Raw genomic sequence first — 13,097 nt, 5'->3', positions numbered from 1 at the left:
TTTTTTTGGGGGGGGGTTGTACCCTTCCCCCCTAAAAGTTTCTTCAGCCCTCCCACCCCATTTTTTTTTAATAAAATCCTAAATATATTTGAAAGTTTGTTTTTAGTGTTATGAGACATAGAGTCCATAATGGTTGAACAAATCAGTCTGAAATTCAGCAAGTAGACGATTTAAATAACCAAGCACGATCCTAGGATATTTTGTTGGACTGCCTAGGTCATTATGACCCTGATTTTGACCGTCTCTTTCCTCTTTTCTACTTTATCTGTATTGTTCTACATTCCTCTCTTATTTCTCTTCCTCGACCCTCATTCTTTGTTTTTATTCCCCTCTATTCTCATAATTTTTGCTGTAAAGCCCCCCCCCATTCTTGAGAGCTAGCAACACCCTTGGCTAAGATAATACATTCATATGTTCGTAGTAAATTCAAGGAAGTAAATTTGTATATCAAGCTATATGCAGATGACTTAATCCATGGCTTGTAGACATTATACGAATAATATAGTTTGATGATGGTCAAAATGACCTTGTTGATGTTTATGTTTTTTGATTATTGTTAAATAAGATATTATTTTTGATTTGTGAAGGAATCCTTAGCTGCAAAATAGAAAGGGATGGAACAAGATAGATGTGACAAAGAATTGCATAAAGGATTATATGTACAACCATTGGTAGTATTTTGACAGGTCCATCATTTCCGAAACCCTGGATTAAAATGTACCTTATCTTAATCCCTCTAAGGTATCATTAGGATGACTTTTAACTTTTGTTGCCTATAAATACCTATTATAGTTAGTTTGAATATATTATGTGAATAAAAAAGAACAATTAATTTGATAAAATAAAACTTCCTGTGGGTCAATTCTTTTGAGCAGGATTTTGTATATATGAGTATGTATGGGTATATGTATCCCAGGATAAAAAACAAATTGACCTTCACATTCAAAATAAAGACATATACCTATATGTTTTAGCATAATATATTATGCTAAATGCAATAAATTTTACAAAAATTAGAATGAATCTAGGGGAAATACTTAGAATGAATTATGTGGTAGCAACGAATGCTTTTGTAGGTTCAATGTCTCATATATTTAGAGTTGTAAACCTTAAGTATTCTTTAGTGTGCTAGTTTTTTTTTTTTTGACAAACTCAATAATATTCTTTTTCATTCTCTCAAGCTGGTATCATTGTTCTTTAATTCTTGAAGAGAGAAAATCTAAGTATTGATTAACTATATATATATACCAGTGTGCTAAAAAAAACAAAAAAAAAACAGAGAGAAACTCTGAATATTTGTTGTGGAGTTATTTGACTGCAAATAACTCTGAGCAATCCCAGGCACTACCCTTGGTAAATTAATAAAATACAGTTTGCATCCTGGTCTATGAATGACTCGTTTTTAGCGTTCGTAGCATTAGCTCAGTGCGTCATATAAAAAAAGAAAAGTAAAGAGGAGTTCATATAAATATTAAAAAATAACAAATATGTCTTAAGATGAGGTCTAGCAAGGAGTGCGAGAAGAAAAAGGTCTTCACTTCATATTAAGAAAATAAAATTAAAGGAGATAACATATCAATATTATGAAAATAAGGATATCCGTCTTTTTGTCTGTTCATCGACACATAATAACTACGAGGAACTCCCCGTTAAAGATAGAGAGGGATCCACATTTTCTCAGATCTGAAAAGGTTAGGATCTTTAAACTCAAAAACTTGAGCATATTTTTGGTACTCAAACTTTCGGATCCAAATCCGAAAGTTTAGTTATGCAGAATTTTATGAACATTGTTCCCAAACCTAAGTTCAATAGGGTTCGGATAAAGGTTAAAAATTTACAATTAAAATCTGGAAGTTTTTTATTCTAATATTTTTAAACAATATATTCATTAAATTTTTTCAGAGGGAGAAAAAACTTGAACTAGGGTGACGTATAGTTATGACACCTTACATTACTAACTAAAGGGTCCTTTTTTTGGTGTGGAGGAGGCAGAGGAAGGCCTCAGAAAGGAGGATATTTCTCTACTATTTATCCTCCTGATTATGAGATTGGTCCTGTTATTAGTTGAAAAGTTGAAGAAGACGTAGAAATATTGACTTATAAATGAAGTAAGTAAATTCAAATTAGTTTAAGAATGATGAAGCCTTAACTCTTCGAAAAGAGGGAGGATAATAATTATTAATTGTTACACACATTGATCATTATGATTAACCCCTCAGTAATATTTAACAGTTAGCAACAAGAAAAATACAAAGGACAATATATTTTTTTTAAATTTTCATTTACCCTTTGATAGTCGAGGTTGTGAGTGGATATAATAGTTAGACTCTAAGGAAAGAGGCTATAGGCATATCAATGGAAAAAAAATTAACACATTGAATTCTGATATATGTTCAAAAAAATTTAATCTGCTCTATTAATATTTTCAATAATATAAGAGATGGAATTTTTGTCGAGAAAAATGACAGGCTCTTTATCTTCATTCGCTCTACAAAAGCTCCGTTCTTAGTCTTTATTTTTTTTATTCATTATTATTTCAACTTTGTTGTCACTTCTATCTTTAGAGACTCTTAGTAATAATAATTTCTCGTCGAAAACGGACATCCATCGTGGTATGGAGTACAGTGGCCCCATATGGCAAACAATATATATTTTTCATATTTTGGATGGGTTAAGATCAACAAATACATATAAAAGACTAAGATAATGTCATAAATCTATGAGGAGTATTTAAGAAACTCAATCTGCTTGAAACATAATAGAGCACCCGGACACATTACCAAAATTGTGTGGGAGTGGTGTGTGTCCAATTTAGAGATTTCTTTTGGCTTTCCTTTTCCTGATTGCAGCTCCTTAGACTTTTAGCTCTAAGGTATGGTAGAGATGAAGGGAAATCTTGTTCCAAGAATAAACAGTTACCACTTTATTGTAACTTCATAGACTGTTTGTCTCAAAGTAGGATATAGTTAATAATATTCAATATTTATGCAATGTGCAATAAATATAAGTAAGTACATTTTTTTGTAACTGCTATCCCAGAGCAGGTATGAACCGATTTCGATGAGACCGTAGTTTATAACAAGCCTGTATTCTAACTACATATTATGTACAATATGTAATACGACCCTCTAGATTAATTTAATGAATCTTAATTATTAAAGGACTTTTATTTCTATTTTTGCTAGAATAAGTGTTGTGAGACTACTTTATTAAGTAGACGCATCCATTTCGAGAAAAAAGAAGAGATGCTGGAGAATCTATATCCCTTTTTTAACATTACCGGATGGAGGGGACAATATGGAAGAAAAATTATTCCTCCTTAGTCTTTTTCATCTACTTAACTTCAATTTGGCTTTTAGAGAAGGTAAGAGGATATTTCAAATATTAACATATTAATTAGTGTTGTGTCGGTCCTTATTTAGCACCGAGGACCAAGGTCCAGTCCAGTTCCACTTGTCGGTCCTTGAAGAAGGTAAAATCAATCCCTCATGACGTCAATGAGGGTGTTTTTCCTTCTTTTTAAAAAAAAAAATTCAGTTATATAATAGAATAAATTTTGTAACGAAGTAACAATATAATATATTCGAATTATATTGTATTATAATATTTTTTACAACATATGTGCAATAATCTTAATACATATTTCGTATATCTTATTTGGCTTAACAAACCATCGATATTTGTATGAAAAATTCCAAGGACCGACAGTCTTAAGAATCGGTCTAAATGATCGACAGCAATAGAACCTACCCTAAGACCTGATCGGAGAGAATAAATAGGAATTGACATAACATTAAACATAAATCTACAGTAGAACACCAGACCGTTCATTATTCGACATATTCGGATTTTTGGAGTAAACTTGAGCAGTGAGAACGTATTAATCTGTTTTCAACTATTCTAAAGTGGAATATTTATTCAGAAATCGACTGCATCGCTTCATGAAGCTCAATTCATAACAAGTTAATTTTGAGTTAGAAGGCCTCTACCGTGGACTTTACCATATATTTATGGCTCAAACTAATAGCCCTGTTGAGAAAGTTAAACCAGATAGCAAATTGGAATAAGTTAAATGAATAATATTGACAAAAGAGTCATGAAGACAAGTTTTATTATGTCAGCATACCTAACGATAAAAGATGAGAGGAGCATCAACTTTGAATGCTCTATTAAAGCCCCAAAATGCAACGCTTAGCATTAAATGATATGATCAAATTGCTTTAATTTCATGACTTTAAAAAACACATAATATTTATATGTTTGTACAATAGACCAAACGGTGAATGAGTAAAAGGTCAAGGATAAATCCTGTCTATGTGTGTGACGGTGGACATTGTCTGAAAATAAGAAAGACATATTTTCACACAAATTGAAGTCGCTATTCATCTGCTTAAAAATGCATGTATTTCAATTCCTAGTTTTTATGATTTATGATTTAGGATCTACAGGAAACAATCAATTTTTTGGCAAAGAGGAATTGACACATGATGTTTTATTATTTTTCTTAATGGACAACTGAAATTTGTGATCAAGGTGATAAAGGCTTATAAAAATGCATTTTTTATTTTATTTTTGGTGTATATTTAGATATGGTAATGATTAAAAAAATATTTTCCCTTGAAATCCATAGTGTCCGTAGTGATGAGTAATTTTCTCAGAGTTGCCATATGTGTTTACATATGTTCCTATTAGTGATCTTCAACACAGCCTACCTATAATGCCACCGGTGTACTGACACATTAAAAACTGTAATATAGAGACCGTTCCACAGATATACGGCGCTAGCATCGCGGTAAAACTCAATAGGATTTTCAACAATAATTATGACTGAAAACATTATTAAGTGTGAAAAATAAAGGCTCAAAACAAAGTTTATATCATTAGAAAATGATGCCTTGGGATAATTTGAATTTCTTAACAGAAATGCAAAAAAAGATATTCCCTATAAGGACTATTTAATGTCCAAGAAGAGCAACTACGGAGCCCTTTGTTGAACCAAATCCTAAGAGGTTCTCAAATTTTAAAAACAAAGAGAAAATCGAATTTTGGTCAAAAAGTTCAAATGACTCCATAAAATTTACTTTGAGCTATGATTTTTAACATTTTCTCAAATTTTTGTATACGCAGACAAGTCGTACCAGACGTTAAACATCCCCCAACAAAAGAATACTGTACTTTATATAGTAACAAAATTGTATTTTACTATAAAAGTCTTCAAAGTTTTAAGGTAGCACCCCAACTATCCAAAACAAAATAAAAAACCTACGTACGCCCCTGAGAGTACATGTGAAATATCGATACTAAACTTTGGTACGAAAATATGGCGTTCGTTTCAAAAGTTGTATTGTATGTAACTGACAAACTCGCTTCATCATTTGTAAAATGTTCATAATGATTATATAGAAATAATCAAAGGTCAAGAAATAGTCTTTCATAGCCATATAAATGAACACTTTTGTATAAGCACTTAGTTAGTCCATATATACAGGGTTGATCTTATCTAGTGGTACACATACATATATGTATATGTATTTAAGTCATAAATAAATCCAGGTAAGTTTATTGAAACAATGCAAAAATACCTATATTTATACATTTGAATTAACCCCTATCAAAAAGAAGTGGATTCAATTTATAGTGTTCCAAATTGTCTGGTTTTTTATTAGTTGTTTTTTTAGATCTAAAAAAATACACATAAGAATTTTGAAGCTCATAGTTTTGTCACAAAGGTTTTCATTTACATATTTATTCTGGAATGCTGATTCATATTATACGTGGACCATTGAACACGGAATGCTTTGCATTTTGTTTTCCTTTACGACTGATTCCATGTAGATGGATTCTATTAATACAACAACTACAGAATATATGTCTTAAAAAGTATTTAATTTATTTAAAATAATTCTAAGACCTAGTGAGGGCTTCTTCATTCAAAGATAAAGCGTATATTTTATACCCTAGCTAAAAAAGGCCAGGGTTTTGATTTAAAAAAACCGCTTCTGCGTTTTGGGCTCATTGTATGTCTACCATAAGAATACTATAAATAGATATATAACCTATAGTATAGTTTTTTACTTGTGCTAATCTACTTGTAAATTTTTTCCACCCTCCTTAGCATGAACCATCAAATAAAAGCAGAGAGAGAGAGTGAGAATAAACGACAGACTGGGCCTCATGCAATAATTAAGTTTTAAGTAAATTCAATATTTCGTCAACTTTCTTTGTTGCTGTTCGTTTATTTTTATGTTTACGTATACTTATAGTAGACAGAGTTCATGAACCTTTCCTCCTGCCAAAAAAAGATATATAAAAAAAAAAAAGTCAAGAAACCGGCAGAAAACACACACACTGCAGCATGGTGATTTTTCTAAAAATGATGCGTAGAGATATTCGACTAAAAATCAAGAAAAGGAGAAATGTCCAAATTTATTTTGTACATCTGGGGAGCAAAACGTGGATTGTTAATTTTCTCATTAATGTTATGTTTCAGCCATCCTTTGTGCATAAACAAACTAATATACACATTTCGTCATTTCGCGTGAGCAAAAAGCTAAAAGGCAGTGCATCTCAGATCTCCTAGATGTTGAAGTTGAGGTGGCGGGGATTATGGACATTGTGAAATGTTCTAGAAGTCTGATTTTCAAGAAGAGCAATGATTGAGTAGAGCTCTCCAGGAAAGCAGGAAGAGGGGGGCATAATTTATTGAAGGAACCAGAGTTTCCGTCCAGCTTTGAGAAGAAGATCAAGGAAGACCCAACCAAATCTATGAATCGCCTCGACAACGACTTTTCCGTGGCTTCTAGAACCATCAAACGAGCCATGAAGGTTGAATTAAGATTTTTCTCATACACGAGAACCCTACACCACCTTTTAACTGGTCTTGAAGAACCTCCTGAGTTCGCGTTTTACTGCTCAAGCCTGTATATATAGACAACTATTTTATAGGCATATATCCCTCAATTATAGGCTTTGTATTCCAATTTTTGTGTTTTGGTAATATGCCCAAGAATGTTAACCATAGTTTAAAACCTTCATTTGATTTATGGCACTTAATTCGGCTCCGATATGGTCTGTCAAATAGAGTCCATCAATCATTACTCATTCTTTAATTGTGACATTGAATTTTACATATTAAGTCTTAAGTATGTCTCAATTGCTCATTGTCTCTAACGTTTGGTGTCAATATCCTATCAGGGTCAGCATGAATGCAGTACACATTATATTGTTCTATCATTTAACCTCCAAAATACATTTGATTTCACAATCTACAAACAAAAACATCACGGATTGTTTTCTAAAAAGAAAAGCCCTATAAAAACTATAAAACATTATAGACTATAAAATGGAGCCTCAGCCTAACTCTTGCTCGTTATTTGAGTTCTCCCGGTCTTATTGTTGGGTTTTTACTTGTGTTACTGTAAGTTTCTGAAACACTTTGTAAATCTGTGATGTATTCTAATTATTATTTAAATTGCGTATTATTCCATGTTCATTACTATCTTGTCTAAATAAACGACACATTTACATTTAGGGTATAAAGTATCTTTTTTAATCATATATTGATATTTTAAGCGTTTTGAAAGTTTGACAAACACTGGTATAGAGCCTTCATTTGATTTATGAGACTCTATGTCAACCTGATACGGAGTCTTACAAATTTCATTTATTATCTATTTTTAATTCTAACTACCCGACCTAGACTGTCAATTTTGGGGGAAAATCCCTCTAGCTTGTTTTTGTGTTGAGGGAGAGCATATGAACCCTAGGGATTGACTTCCGTATTTGTCCACAAATATGAAGTTACATCTATTATAAGACCGACCGACCAACTGAGGTATAAAAATTGAATATATAATATTAGGAGATGATGCGAAGGGGAATAATAAAAAGATACTACCTATACCGAAATAACCACAATAAACACACAAAAAATATCATGGCAAATTTTGTTTTCCCCTTTGACATTTAGAATTTTATGTATATTATTTTTATTCTTGTTTTTATTGTTAGTATTGTTGCCTGTTGGGAAGTGGAGGATTTTTAGGTAGATATGTATACCTACACATACATAGGCATACATGATGTGTACGAATCGGATAGGTTAGAAAAGTTGACCAGAGAGAGAGGGATTTCTCTCTCTCTTTCTTTTTTTGCGTTGCTTTAGGTTTTAGGGAATACTCAGGCGCTAGAGGTTAATAGCTTACACATCCTCTTTTTTCATCATCAGAGCGGGCAGATACAAAGTGTATATACATGTTAATAATAGCGATAAGTATACTAGGAATATAAATGATTCAACTTGGATATACAGAACTATAAAACATTAGGGCGGTTTTTTTTTGCACCTATGCAAAATTTAATTGACCTACAATGTCACCTTTAAGTATCACATTTGGTTCAGTGTTTGAGATGAGAAAGAAGCTCTTCATATTGACATTAAAGATTAAAAATACATTAATAATTATTTTTTTATTTATTTATTATAGACATTATTCTGACCTATAAAAAATAGTCATCAAGTTATTTTTCTATAGCTAATACCGTATGCAGTAAAACGAGAGAATAACTCAAGGAAATGTTGATCCTTTCTTTTCTGAAAATGTAGAAAAATGAGTTCAAATTGATTTTCTTTTTTTTGTTGAATAGGAAAATTAAAAAAAATAACTTGCAGAACACTTTTCTTAAGTTGAAAAAATGTCTTATCAAAATTAGGTTCTCCAAATTAACAAAAAAAATGTCTTCTTATTATCTGTATTTATTAAGTAAAGTATTTTTGAAAAGCAAACCACCCTAATACACATGTAGATATTATCTGTGACCTTTTGCAAGGACTGTCACATTCCCTCCCCCCAACTCGTCTTTTTTAAATGTAATTATATGGTATATTATTAGTATGTACATTAGTGTTGTCGCGATACTCATCAAAAAAATATATTTTGCATTCTTACTTGTTGCTTTATAAAAAAATAATTCGTTCTAAAAATTTGGGGGCAAAGTCATTGGTGGAACAATTTCTCATAAATCAATGGGTTCTAGGAAGTCTTATGACCGGTTCTGTAGCTCCTTGGCCCTGTCCTTGTAATTTTTCCTAAAAATGCTTTAAGACTCCATTGGTTCTAGGACACCTTGCAGAACGGACACATTACCGAGTAGACAGATTGTTGATTTACCCTTTTCCTGAAAAAAACATATATTTGATGATTATTAATTCTACAAACCTGCGAATCTAAATTTGAACGAGAGGTGTGGCATACATTATTCTTCTAGACGCCTTAAATCTTAAATTCCAGAGGGTCGAAGTCAGGCTGTAGGAGGCCCACACGAAGGTGGCCAGAAGTCAGCCATACTGTTCCTGCATAATTTTGGTTCTTCTTGGCTATATTGGGCCGTAATGGACGATGCCGTATGGAGATGGCCAGGGCCTTTCCACGTTTTTCTGCACTGACCTGTGTTGCCTTGTTTCCTGTTTTTCCAACATTTTACACTTATTGACATGGGATAAAAATATTGTTTCAACTATCGTTTGGTTACGTAATGAAACACTTTATAATTAAAAATGGCAGGATACAGCCGTAATTATATGATACTGCAAATTTTGGGTCCCCAGTCTGTAGGTTTAAATTATGTTAGTGTCATCTTTCAAACAGATGAACATGAAAGATAGATATACTTACTTGTTATTTATGTTGTCAAACAAAAAAAGAAGAACAAAAAGGCCTATAGATAAAACATGCAACCCTCTTTAAAAATTAAAGGTCAAAACGCTTTGGGATCTTCAACATCGTCATTTTATAGGTATGTGTACATATAATATATCTCAAATATACCAACTTAACCGCTAAATATAGAATATTAGGAACAGTCCTCATAGAATGTTGTTTCAAAAGAAAACCTGTCCATATATCACAACCACAATTTTGCAATTTAAAGGATCTAATGGCACAGTAATATATTTTATGTGCTTGAATCAAGGACAGATTTATGTCCCTTGTCAGTAAAGAATAACATTTCTCTCTGATCAAACGTGAAAAGTTTTTTTTTATTATACAGAAATTATACGTTAATATGTGTAATGATTATCTAATTTATTTCCTTCTTAGACTCATGATATTTGGAATTTCCGTCTGATCAAAACGATTTGTGAATGGGACAAAAAAAAAAGAAGAGAGGCATAAAATATATATTTATTTAATGAATTTTTTTGTTTTGTTTCATAGCCTCATAAAAATTCATAAATAGGATTGATCGAATGTAAAAGGTCATGGGATTAGGAGAATTAATCAAATATCTCAATTTTTTGTTAAATAGTATTCGGATTGCGATTAAAGATAAGACATTTTCTCGGATCTGGGTTGGTTCAATCTTTAAACGTAAATATTTGAGTAAAATGGGGTTACCCAAACTTTTAGATCCAGATCCGAAAATAAACTTAGACGGATACTCCTCTCGAATTTTTTGAGTACTTTACACAAAGTTCGAACATTAATAAAATAGAATCAAGATTACGGTTACATTTTTACTGATTCTGAAACATGCATAACCCAATATTATTATTATTATTAGAATAGGATTATTTGTTTATTATTACAACGTCGTTACCTATATTGTATCTTGCAACCTCTCCTCCAAACAGAAAAAAAAACCAAAAATCATTTAGTAGTCAGCCAATTCTTACAAGTACGGAATTATTATTCAATAATATATCCAAATTGTTCAAGGCTTAATAAGATCTCATTTGAATCCAACCAATCAACTTTCAGAACATTGATTAGAGGTAAAGAAGAAGAGATATTACCGGATGCCAATCAAATAAAGTCTACATTTTTGTCGACTTTATGGTAACGCCTTGTGGAATAACCACAGGTTACTTCGCTAACACAAAAATATATAATGTATTTTGTTGTGATCTGTAGATGATTCTGCTTTTTTTTCTAATCAATATTATCAACATTTATTTGTTGAATTAGAATTAAATTCTTTTAAGCAGTTACCCAATTATTCCACACTTATTTTTGAAGAAAAGATAGAGTCTTACAATAAAGATAGATATTTTTGTTTTTTATTAATAGGATTATGCAATCCTATAAGCTTTTTAATATCCAAAAAAATCCATTGGATCTTTTTCAAATCTTTTCTGATAATACAAATTTAGTGGTACCCTACCCGGGTATTATATCTGATTGCAATGAATGAGTTGCTATTATTTAAAGAGTCCTGCTCTTTCAAGGGATCCAATATCCCCGTTATACTCGTCTTTTAATTTTACTTACAAAAACATTCATGAATTGAGTCTTTCAAAAAGGTCATCTTTTTACATATGTTTATAAAATATATCTGATTATACCTAGTTATATTTTCAAAAAGGTAATGGAACATAATACCTTTGTAGATTTGCAATTTGGAGGATGTCATTTTTCAAAACATATAATGAATTTTCCTCGAGATGACCTACATAATCTAAATGTTCAATTATTGTTCATATAATACAGGATGAGTATTTGGCAAGGTTGTGCCCTTGTCTATCTAGTGGTTCAAGCAGTTCCAGCGGTTCATGAACCGCTGGAACTGGAATCGAGACCGCAATATATCTCGGTTCTTGTGCTTTTGTTCCTGTATAGAATATATAAAGAAAATACAATATAAATATACTATAAAAATAAATTAGGTTTAATCAACAAGTTAATCTTATGAGTTTCTTATTTGCAATTTCAACGTTTTCCAAAGATTTTTTTACCTCGCCAGGGTGATATAGTTGTATCTGAGTTCCAAATAGCTAAATATTTCCTATGGATATGGAAAAGTGGTTTTAGGCACCAGAAACTGTAAATAAAAGAGGGAAGGGGTGAGGTAGATTAAGGATCCAGGCCCGCTACTAAGCATGTTGGGCCCTAAAAATAATAACTCCCTTCACTACATTATTAGTTAAGGCCTCCTTTATGCGAAACATGTTTCTATGTATGTGTAGACTGAAAGCAATCCTCAATTCTCCCCCCCCCCTAGACTCCCATCACGGCCCTCAATTTTAAAACCCATGTATTAAGCAACCTTGGTTTTCGGGTACCCTGAGGAAAATTTGGGGCAGTACACCCTCTGTGTATAAGGTAGCTGTGGCTCTGTTTGTGTCAAATATCATTTCCTGGAACCGTATTTTCTAGCGGAATTCTTTGTTTTAAGTGTCTGTTAGCATTTTTTTTTTTTTTTAATTTTTAAATGTCGTTTTTTTCAATACGAACTACTCAACTCTAATTATAACATATAAGAAGGATTCATTGATGCCTAGAAACACGGCGGTGGTTTAGTTTAAAGCCCCTTGGGGCCCAGTACTTTACCTGGAAAACCTCAGGATCGGAGTGTATTTTTGGATATTAGAAGGGGTCCATGATACTCAAGGAAGCGACTGGGGTTGATTTTTTTTTTACTATTGAATAGTTTGATTGTCAAAATATAATGTAATAGTAATGTAATGATGTTGCTTCACGATGATATTACCCAACTCCATTTTATTTCAAAATGATATTGGACTCACTGATTTTATTAGGCAACGATAATAAGGCAACAATTTTGTCCAAAACCTTTTTTTCGAATCATCATGTTACCGAACACCCAAAAATGTACAGTGGAGGTCTCAAAGGATGAAATTCGTCTTATCTTACATTCTAACTACCCCAAAAGGAAAAATGCGTAGAAAGCGAATAAGACAACTTTTGATGTTTGTCTTGCACAACAGTGGTTCGAGGAATCCCCCCCCTCCGCTCCATTCTGCCCTCAACTCTAAACGGCTCGACTGTTAGAAACAGTCGGTCAGGTAGAAACGTACAATATTGGTGAATATGCGACAACAAGGCCTTATTCAAAACAACGCCAGGCAGCACACATCTTTGATGATACATCAGGAGCTCCGAGACCTCAGATAGGAAGTTTGGACTCCGTCTGGACCTAGTACCAAGTGAATACCTTCGGCTCTTGTCTAAGGCCAACATGCTCGGGGGTACAAATTTTGCCTTCATAGAGGCCTGTGAAAATTGGTTTTCCGAGTTTTTCCAACTGGTACAAGGGATTCCACAAAAAGGGCATTAGGAAGTTGGATTCTTGTTGGC

The 13,097-nt window shown here is 32.4% G+C and overlaps 1 protein-coding gene and 1 long non-coding RNA gene across 2 annotated transcripts in view; both read left to right on the top strand.

Annotated features, from left to right (window-relative positions):
- The first annotated feature begins 3,204 nt into the window (after positions 1-3,204).
- LOC121119098 (mite allergen Der p 3) overlaps positions 3,205-13,097 on the top strand; it is a 51,605-nt gene continuing 41,712 nt past the window's right edge. Inside the window, exon 1 of the mRNA XM_040713725.2 lies at positions 3,205-3,364. Coding sequence (XP_040569659.1) covers positions 3,298-3,364 — 67 coding nt within the window. The 5' untranslated portion in view covers positions 3,205-3,297. The remainder of the gene's footprint in view (positions 3,365-13,097) is intronic.
- On the top strand, positions 5,453-7,530 carry LOC121119111 (uncharacterized). The gene is made up of 2 exons (XR_005864680.1): positions 5,453-5,553; positions 6,491-7,530. It is a non-coding gene; the product is annotated as an uncharacterized lncRNA (long non-coding RNA).

This window comes from Lepeophtheirus salmonis, chromosome 1 (assembly GCF_016086655.4).
Source record: "Lepeophtheirus salmonis chromosome 1, UVic_Lsal_1.4, whole genome shotgun sequence".
Lineage (NCBI taxonomy): Eukaryota > Metazoa > Arthropoda > Copepoda > Siphonostomatoida > Caligidae > Lepeophtheirus > Lepeophtheirus salmonis.
Note: the sequence above shows the minus strand (reverse complement) of the source record. Positions and strands in the feature narration are given on the sequence as shown.